Source organism: Wasmannia auropunctata, unplaced genomic scaffold (genome assembly GCF_000956235.1).
Source record: "Wasmannia auropunctata unplaced genomic scaffold, wasmannia.A_1.0 LD326009.1, whole genome shotgun sequence".
NCBI lineage: Eukaryota > Metazoa > Arthropoda > Insecta > Hymenoptera > Formicidae > Wasmannia > Wasmannia auropunctata.
This window is the reverse complement of record NW_012036881.1, coordinates 40107-50099: the sequence shown is the minus strand read 5'-3', so window position 1 is coordinate 50099 and position 9993 is coordinate 40107. Positions and strand designations below refer to the sequence as shown.

Here is a 9993-nt window from a genome sequence, read left to right as displayed (position 1 = left end):
TATTTATTAAATGAATAAATATATAGTCTACTGACTGTCTACCTAGATGACACTTTTACAATAGTTTACGTTGTTTACACGTAAACGTAGAGTATTATATTTTACGCGTAGATGCACAACCCTGTCTTAAAGTCAACACTTTCGTGTCAAACACGTTGCTTCAGTTTCATTTATCTCGCATTAAAATCCCATTCATTGTCAACAAACACGCCGCATTTGACGCAAAGTGTGTGTATGTGGGTGTGTGCGGTGCAATCTCGCAAACGTCAAACGACAAAAGACCACTTAACAAACAATTTACATGTTGAGCGAGAAGATTAAATGTTGACGATTAAACGGCGAAAATACCTCCGTATTCTTTTTAACTTTCTTTCTTTTTCACGAAACTGCAAATTGCAAATCGCGGATCAGGAGATACCGGTAGATCGAGCGAATGTACCGCAAAATATAAGTGACGCAGCCCGCGAGGGGACGCGATACGAACCTGCGAAGGAACGCGCGTTTAGGGGAAGCGATGACACTCGGAGCCAAAGACAAATTCGTCAATAGTCTTGTTATGCCGTTCATACTCGTGCTGGCCTGCTGCACGGCCTTTATGAGCGCCGCCATCTTTCCCAGACTACTCTCTCCAGTCTAGTTTGGTCTCTGCTCTGCGTTGTGAACAGTTGTGATTTGTGATTTTGTGAATGTGAACTGGGCCGTCCGGGCCGGGTTTTTCGTTCGCGCACGCGCGACGAAAACAGTATCAGAGTAAAGTATCTATAAATTATAATACGACGAAAAAGGTTGTATAACGTTGGTCGCCCAACACAATCTGTGTATAAAAAATGTTTTAATTTCTGAATACCCGCGGCGCAGGAAAGTTGAATTTTGCTATGTAGTTTACATTCACTTCTACAGGCGGCGCGCGGGTAATTTGCGGCAAGTAGGGAAAAGGCCGTCGTCGTGTCCTCTCTGCCCTAACCTAACCACTCGAGTTAACCTAATCCGACTTGGAGCGGTACTTGATAATGTGATGTCGCGTGGCGCGTGTTCTCGATAAACATATTTGTGCATTTGTCGAATGCATAGATTGGTCAGAAAGGCGCGAGAACGAGTTTGTAAAGTTTGTCTTTTTTTTTCTGGTTCCCGTTTTTAAGAAGGGCAATCGATTTATTAGCGACAGGGAAGAATGTTGCGGAGCGTCTTGAAGTCCAAGTTCGGTTACGACGATTTCAAAAATGACATTCAGAGGCAGGCTACTACCGCCATTCACAAAGGTTTCTGTTTATTAATCCCTTTCAGATCATCCACTTTTGTAGTAGCTGTAATATCTTCTTCGCACAGCTCTTTTTCCTTGTTCTTTCGCGACGGAGTATTTCGCGTTATTGAATTAAAAGCCGATCCATAAAACGTTGACGATTTTAGGAAAGCAAGATGTATTCGTGTGTATGCCCACCGGTTCCGGGAAGTCTCTGTGTTTTCAATTACCAGCGATTATGAAGGAGCAGAAAGTTGCGATTGTCTTCTCGCCGCTCTTAGCCCTGATGAAGGTATTTCTTTTTTTGTACATCATCTGTATTTAGTGTCAAGTCTTTGTCTTTTCATATATCTCTTTCGAATGAAAAAAAAACCATCTGGGAATAGGGAAAGAAAAATCTTAATAATACTTATTTAATAATACTTTGATAATACTTGAATACTTGATTTAATTTCTGCTTCTAGAATCAAATAGACTTTTTGGTGAGTAAGAAAATAAATGCCTGCTCTTTGAACTCCACCACTTCCAGCAAAGAGAGGAACGCCGTTATGAAAGATCTACTGTCAGACACACCAAAGATAAAATTATTGTACGTCACTCCTGAAATGGGAGCGCAGCAACATTTTCAGGTAGTTTCTCATTTTTATCAGATCTCTTGTTAGTCGAAAGGAATAACTGTATCCATTTTTATACTGTATTTTTATTGTTTTTCTATCTTATCACATTTGCACGAATGATAAGAAAATAATTTTAAAAGCTAGTTAGAAAGATAGTATATCAGGATTTTTTTATTTAAAGTCCTTGTGATCTTTCTTATCGCGACATTTGTTTAATTTACAGGAGACCATAACTCAAATGCAAAAGAAGAAAACACTTTCTTATTTTGTTATCGATGAAGCTCATTGTTTAAGCGAATGGGGTCATGATTTTAGGCCAACTTACAGACAACTGGGAACATTTAAAAAATTGTGTCCCAAGATACCGATGATTGCGTTAACGGCGACTGCTGCAAAACAGGCGAGACAGATTTAAGAAGATATTAATTTATAATTTTGATGATTATCACAGTTATAACAGTGTTAAATATTAATACAGGTAAAGGATGATATTCTCCAAAGCTTGCACATGAAGGAGGCAGTGATATTTTCCCAGCCGGTATTTCGTTCTAATTTATATTATGACGTGTGGTTTCAAGAGGTGTTGGACAAACCACTGGTACATCTGAAAGACTTTATTTTGAAGGCACTTGGTCCGCCAGATGATTCCATTCCTAAGGTTAGTCAAATTCCGCTATTGTTTTAATAGTGATATTCTGTAAATGGTATTCTATATAAATTATACAGAATAATATTCTGGATCCTTCGTGATATTTTTAGCACAAAAGAAATTGTGGTATCATTTATTGTAGAAAGAAGGAAGCGACTGAAACTGTTGCGCATAAATTGACTCTCGCGGGTATTTCTACCCTTGCGTATCACGGAAGTAGGTGATTTAATACAGCATGCTAACATACAAACACTTGCAAGAAAAATGATACTATTTTATTTTAACACTTGAATAGGCTTAAAAGCTCAGGAACGTAACGAAGTGCAAAATAAGTGGACGGCAGGTGAAGTGCCTGTCATCGCGGCAACGTGTAGTTTCGGGATGGGTGTTGACAAAGGATCCGTTAGGTAGTCTTAACATTCTCGGAAAGCGATATTACATGCCGGAGAAAATAAAAATATGCTTGTTGTATGAATGTGCACAGATTTGTGGTTCACTGGACGGTACCTCAGAATGTTGCGGCATATTATCAAGAATCGGGAAGGGCTGGCAGAGACGGCAATCCGGCATTCTGCAGGATTTATTTTAGCAACGAGGAATACGGGCCCATTTCGTTTCTTATCAAAGAGGAAATCAGCCATAAGAACTCGGAACTTGTGAAAGTCAAATGGCAGAATTTTGAAAAAAGCGTTGCGTACTGTTTAGAGGCAAAGTACGATATCTTTATTCCTTCGCAAGAATTAAATTATAGTAGTAAATTGAAATTGAAAAAATGTGCTTATTTAGAAGCTTTTAATATATAGTAGTAAAATTATAGTAAAAGTACAGTAGTTTAAATTATAGAAGTCAATTGAAAAAATGCGTTTATTTAGAAGTTTTTAATATATAGTAGTAAAATTATGGTAGTTAAGTAAGAGTACAGTAGTTTAAATTATAGTAGTAAATTGGAAAAATGCTCTCGTTCAGAAGTTTTTAATATTACGTATTTTTTTCAAATTTTGGAAATAAAGAAATGAATGTAGTAAAAGTAAAACAGGATTCTGGAGATATATTGAGTGCCTGAAGAATCGCCTGACATTTTTTGTGTGTTATTTTAAGTATATTGGTATTAATTATATTCTCTCGTGTGTTATTGTGATCTACAGATGTCGGCACGCGGTGTTCTCTAAATATTTCGGGGATTCTCCACCGCCTTGCAAAAACAGATGCGACGTTTGTAAGAACAAGGATGAAGTACGAGCGAGGATCGCTCAGTTTGAGATGTGTCAGACTAGATCCAAAAAATCCCGAAGTAATATGGGCAGTGTAATGCGAATGGACTGCAGTGATGATGAAATGTATGTGAAAGATCAATTGACCAATTTATATCTGCAACGAATATATTTTTAGCATCGTTAAATGATGCTCTCATAAGTGTTCATAATTGTATAATTACAATGCAGGAATGCATTTAATGAGCCGCAAGAATCGAGGGAGAAAATAATAGCGGCTGAAAAGCGAGAGACAAGGGAACTTATTATGGAGCAGTTTGCACTTCGGCGCGGTACACCTAAAGAGGACGAAGTGAGTTTGTGAGTGAATTTATTTTAATATTATTTGCTTCTTTTTTTTTTATTCGTTTCCCGTAGATTAAGCGGCGGAACGTTAAGGACGCGAGAGCGGCGCATGTTCGTGCAGCCAGTAGTACAGATAAAAAAATAAAGGGTTTAACTGTTCAAGTAAGACATCACGCATCGTCTTTTTGTATGAAATATTATCAATACTTTTACACAATTTTTATTATTTTTCTCATTGTCTAAAGATACGAGAGCATTTTTACAATGAATTGAAAGTAGCGTTACTCGAAAATTATCAACAATCGGAAATTAATTCGGAACAGTCTGAGGAGAAAAATATGCACGACGTGGCCAATAGTATAGAATATAAGATATTTTCCAGTTCCAAAGTGCCAAATAAGTACAAATTTGACATGTCTAAGTTGGTATGTAATTTTTATAGATATCTTTATACATCTTCTATAATTATCTTTTCATGCATAGATAATATCAAAAGAACTGAAATGACTCGAACGAATATATGAATTATTTTATATATTTATGTAATAAAATTTTCTTGTATAGAACTATCTACTAGATATCGAAATTAATAACATATTTATTATTTCGATATAAATATCCTTTACTTTATTTGCTTCTCATACAGATTTCGTCGATACGAAAATGTACCAATAATAATACTGTGTACGAAGCAATACGCGACTATAATGAGACTGAATTGCATAATTCTGAATTTAACAATTCTAACAGTGCCGATATGTCCAATAGTGAACAAGTAACAGGTACTGTCGAAACAGGATTTAGCGGAAATGTTTGCCTGTCGGGCAATTATAAAGAGACTTTCCCTTCCGCTTTCAAAACTGCATCGGAGATTATAAATGAAAAAAGGTTACGAATATCCACATCAGACAAGGATGTAAAGGCTCAATCTGAAGAATTATTCGTTAATAGCGGTGCACATCAAAGTACATATAAAAACGATAAATCACAGGCGCAAATGTTAGGTTTCATTTGTGCGCGAACAATTCACGAGAGCAATGTCATTAAGTCTAGTGCAAATTCCTCTAAATCAAAAGGTCGCAGAAGTAAGGTGGATAAGAGTGTCAAAAGAACAACTAAAACAGTTTACGAGCAGATTTTAGCATCAGCACAGTCATCGTCGAAGAAGACTGTGAACGAAAGGAGAGATGTTTCTTCCGAAACAAAATTGAAAGTAGACAATATTGTTAATTCTATTAAAACTAAAAGAGAGGGTGAAATTAAAACTGAAAGTAAAAAAAGAGGCCACGAACTCGTTGAATGTCACGGGGATGACATAAAATCTGCAAAGAAAAAAAGAATTGTACCTAACGAATACGTCGATAAGACTAATGATAATATATCCGATAAAAATATCGATAAAAAGACTTCGGACGATAAAGTCAATACGAAAAGGATTAGAAAGAGTACAGACACGTTCATTAATATTAATGCTATAAATGATGATTCATCAAAAACGACAGATAACACAAGAAAGCACTGCGAAGCAAAAGTTAATGTGGAATTAAAAAGAAAGGAGGAAATTGCGCATTCGTCTCGTTTAAAACCTCACAATAGCAATAGCAATAGTAACAGGCTGAAAGTGCCCGCAGACAAAGCGACGCAATTTAAAACGGCGGAAATTCTAAAATCGTATCTAATGAAATACTACCCGTCCGAACGACTTCCGGATAGGGCGACATTTTCAAAGACTTGCAGAGAAATGCATTACAGTATGCTGATGAAGAAAATATTTGGTACGACAGGCGTAAAAATTTATAATATAATTTTTATGGAATGCATTCTGAATTTCAGAACGTTTGTTGCAATTGACAAATGATATCTCTGATTTTAGATAAAGAGGGAATACACGACTTCGTTGTAAGCTTTATGAGTCAATCTTAAATGCGCTTATCTTACGTGCTCCTACTTTCTGCTGTGTAAGCGATAGGAGAATGGTGTTTATAATCGATCCAATTATGAATAAATTTTTCTATATGTATTTACAAATTCTTACATTGTATTTGTTGAATATCTTTTAATTTAATATCTGGTTAATTGTACCTATCTATAGAACTAAACAAAACTTTTTTTTTTTGGGACTTTGTTGAACTGTGTGATTTTATGCAATCAAAATTATAAATGGAATTTATTTTACTCGTAAAATGCAAAGGATATATTATTGGAAGAGAAATAAATTTTGTATAATATCAATATATATGTATATATTTCATTCAGCTTGATTATTATCACACATCTAGATCTTCTTTTTAGGATATATCACCACACTTAATAAATGTAAAAAAAGAGACATTCTCTGAAATGTATGTCGTATACTTGCAAATAACATTACGAAAACCTATTCTTATGTCTAACACGTATTTTATTAAACATATAATTGTGAGCACATACTTAATTATTACATAGTACACATTATTAATACATTTGATATTAAATTCATATCCCTAATATTTGTAATAAATAAGGCAAGACATTTCGGATAAAAATACCTCTTACAGCGAACTGTCTATCGTTTATGTACTTAATTATATTCATTTATGATTTATACTTAATGACTCTTTTGCTACTCCTCTATAGTGCAAAATTTTCTTGCTGGCTCTCACAAGAAATAACAAACATAAAAAAACAAAGTTTTTTTTACAAGTGACAGATAGATACGGTCTTATCTACGTTATTTTTTTTTTTACAATTCGTGTTTAGCATTAAAGACACGTGCGAAATTTTTTCAGTAACATCTCGGCGGTGCACGTTCATATTTAATAGTTCACACTTTATTTACATATTTACAATTGAAGTAAAAAAAAAAAAAAACACTGCGATGCGAATTACAATTATGCATATCACTATACGTATAGCAAGGGTCATTGACTCACATTATGTCACATTACAGAAGCTGAATGATGGGCTATTCCCAGTTCCGATTTTAGGTGATAACTTAAATATTTGGCGCAGCCAAATGTCGTCCGGTCAAAAACTATTAGAGCTAATACGTAAAATAATTTACATTGCGGGAAAAGAGGCCAAGTTGAACGATGTCCAAGTCGACTTTGTCCTCTCCGCACATTCTCGCCATGAGATCGCGTTACGACAATCGTGAATCGCTTTGCCCATGTGGAGAGGAAAGTGTTCTATAATGTGACACATGGGCCCTGTATTTGAGATCTCTGGATATACAGAGTGTATCTCTGGATATACAGTCGCTTAATATTACTACTTGGAATATCTCTGTGGAATTTCAGACCAATGAAACGACGGTAGTTCCGCCATCATTTGACAAATGGCAAGTTTTCAGCAAATAAAGTACTTATTGTAAACAAGAGAAGAAAGTACAAAATTGGAAAGTTGAATAAATTAAAAGACTCGTTTCCAAGTGGTAATATTAAATGGACTAATTTGCAGATATTTATGCGGTGTACGATAATACAATACATAACTATACGCATTTAAGAAGTGATCGGCCTTATTATAATTTTCTAAAGAGTTAAAATCATTAAATTTACGTTGATTCTTTTAATGCATTCTTTGTCTTGTCATTCGTTAATGGAAATTTATTAAATTATCTCTAGTTCTAAACATACGTTATGTGTAGAAATTGAGCGATCGTCAATTTAATGTCTATTAACTACTACGTATTGTGAGACTATTCGGAATGGATTTCAATTCCATTTGAAATTGTTCAAATATTCCCCATAGATTTCTATTGTATTTTCCCAAGAAAATGGAATCATTCCGATCGGAAGTCATTCCAAACAGCCTCCGTAATACGCCCTGAATCGAACTTAGCGCTAAATACATATATCGATGTATTCCTATGTTAACATAGTACTCCTCTATGTTATGTATACATTATCGAATACATCTATATTATGTCATATTTAAAAGAAAATACTGTTCCGAAATAAGAGAGAGCAAAACGATACAATCACAGACATGATTACTAGCATGTCATATTATTTGACGCACAACAATGGAAGTTTACTTCCATGAAATAATGAAGCACCATTGGTATATTTAGTATGAATATCTACAGGGGTATCTTCATGTCGCAGTCATCATGAAAAAGTTTCAAAGATTTTTTTTAAAAGAAGTTTACGTAGAAAGATTACTCCTTTTTAAAAATAATTAAAAATTCTAATTATCTTATTATTTGTTTGATTTAGAAAAGTTAATATAATTTCTACGAAAAGTAAAGGATAGAAATGAAATGGAAAATAACAGATGACCGTTATTCCAATAAGATTAACATGATTCCGACTACGTAACGATATGATTCAGCGCACATAAAATACCTTCGATGTAATAGCGATGTTATGTGTCCCTTCTTCTTTTCTCTCTTTCTTCCATTCTAATTTTTCTTAATTTTTATTGCAACTGCAATGGGTAAATAACATGTTTTTTTTTCTTGCCAATCGTAAAAGTTTTTGCGCATAATTCCAACGTAGACAACCCGATTACTTCTTGGGTTGTTTAACATATGCTTAGATCACTGCTTAGATCATTCCTTTAAGAATTATGTGATACATCAAATCGATGAAGGTAAAATGTTTATAAACAGAATGTATGTATTAAGCATTTCTTCCTTAAAAAAAATTCAATGCAAAATTTTTTTCAACAAAAATCAAATTTTTTTTTTAAAGGACTCTTCAATTATTATAAAAAAATATTTTTCTTAAAAGGGAAAGAAACAGGAAAAATTGAATTTTTAAAAAAATTCTGTACCAAGTAAAACATCATAGTATATGATACGTCTTGTAACTTAACGTATAAACTATGATAAAATGTTACAAACAAGCTTTGTTCAATTTTAGAGAGACGTAGATAGACAAATAACATTGCTATTAAAATTACATATCTATAAACTACGTTTAGCCTGTGAAAAACAATTTTCATAACAATTGTTAACGATGGTTGTCGAAAACACGAAGTACCGAAAAATGATCGGAGGAAAATTTCAAAAAATATTTTTTTCATTAATTATTAGATAACAATGTCAGATATATCAAAAGTATAAAAAAATGGAAGCGCTTATGTATCGATTTAATCGAAATCGATTAAATCGAATCATGTGACTTTGGATACCCTGACATCACTTTAACTTGTATCTATTCACCGCGGGCATCCAATAATATATTAAGTATAACAGTGTATAGTTATAGCAAAATAATATACTTTACTATATTTTCACTGTTTCGCCAATGGCAACTAGTTAAGAATAATGGCCAGAAAGCTATTGAAGAAATAATGTACTGTCCGCTCGCATTACAGCTCGATCACTATAATACATAATTACACCATTAACGTCATATTCAGATCGCCGGAGGTCAAAAGCGTGCTGTACACGTCCGTGTCTTTCGCCTTCGGATTGGCTTGCTTGTCGATCTGCGCATTCTGCGCCTTTTGTCGCTTCCTCTCCATTTCCAGCCACACCGACGACGATTTTTGTGTCTGGTGAGACAGTATCTTCACGACGCTCCAGACAAGCGACACCGCCCCGGAAAGGAACAGTAAATACATGATTATTTTTTCCACGACCGGCATGAAGTTCAGATAAAACCAGAAACGGACGTTCATGCTACTCGGTAGCTTGGACATTCCCTGAGGAGAAAGGAATAGCTTTTGTTATTTTACATTAAACACAATTTCACGAAATGAAAAAAAGTCGTCAATGTCATCGAGTATATGCAGTTACGAGTCAGTATACATACATAATTATATGTGATTAACGGAAGTATAATTAAAAATTGAGATACGAAAAATGTCAACACGGTCCTAAAGCGGATCTTGGTGCTTGAAAATCTTATAATACGTGAATCTTACAGTTATAATAATAATATAAAATGTTCAAGCACCAAGATCCGCTTTACTATATATTGGCATTTTCGTATCTCAGTT

The 9993-nt window shown here is 34.4% G+C and overlaps 3 protein-coding genes across 3 annotated transcripts in view; 1 reads left to right on the top strand and 2 right to left on the bottom strand.

The window, feature by feature from the left end:
• LOC105460222 (39S ribosomal protein L47, mitochondrial) overlaps positions 1-703 on the bottom strand; it is a 2991-nt gene extending 2288 nt beyond the window's left edge. Inside the window, exon 1 of the mRNA XM_011706657.1 lies at positions 485-703. Coding sequence (XP_011704959.1) covers positions 485-609 — 125 coding nt within the window. The 5' untranslated portion in view covers positions 610-703. The remainder of the gene's footprint in view (positions 1-484) is intronic.
• A 276-nt stretch (positions 704-979) lies between these two features.
• On the top strand, positions 980-6096 carry LOC105460223 (ATP-dependent DNA helicase Q5-like). The gene is made up of 14 exons (XM_011706658.1): positions 980-1259; positions 1408-1532; positions 1705-1869; positions 2081-2257; positions 2336-2515; positions 2617-2722; positions 2802-2913; positions 2991-3218; positions 3652-3843; positions 3949-4069; positions 4135-4224; positions 4308-4487; positions 4709-5837; positions 5936-6096. The coding sequence occupies exons 1-14, from the start codon at positions 1172-1174 to the stop codon at positions 5983-5985; spliced, it is 2943 nt and encodes a 980-aa protein (XP_011704960.1). The 5' UTR covers positions 980-1171; the 3' UTR covers positions 5986-6096.
• Positions 6097-6296: 200 nt separating this feature from the next.
• The window catches only part of LOC105460224 (scavenger receptor class B member 1), a 30069-nt gene continuing 26372 nt past the window's right edge, over positions 6297-9993 (bottom strand). Inside the window, exon 8 of the mRNA XM_011706659.1 lies at positions 6297-9696. Within this exon, the coding sequence (XP_011704961.1) occupies positions 9388-9696 (309 nt within the window). The 3' untranslated portion in view covers positions 6297-9387. The remainder of the gene's footprint in view (positions 9697-9993) is intronic.

What these genes read in the sequence shown, in the direction of transcription:
- LOC105460223 (XM_011706658.1), top strand. Translation starts at nt 1,172, where the DNA reads ATGTTGCGGAGCGTCTTGAAGTCCAAGTTCGGTTACGACGATTTCAAA. An exon ending in GTACACCTAAAGAGGACGAA is followed by an intron (nt 4,070 to 4,134) that starts GTGAGTTTGTGA and finishes CGTTTCCCGTAG; the next exon opens with ATTAAGCGGCGGAACGTTAA. An exon ending in GCTGATGAAGAAAATATTTG is followed by an intron (nt 5,838 to 5,935) that starts GTACGACAGGCG and finishes CTCTGATTTTAG; the next exon opens with ATAAAGAGGGAATACACGAC.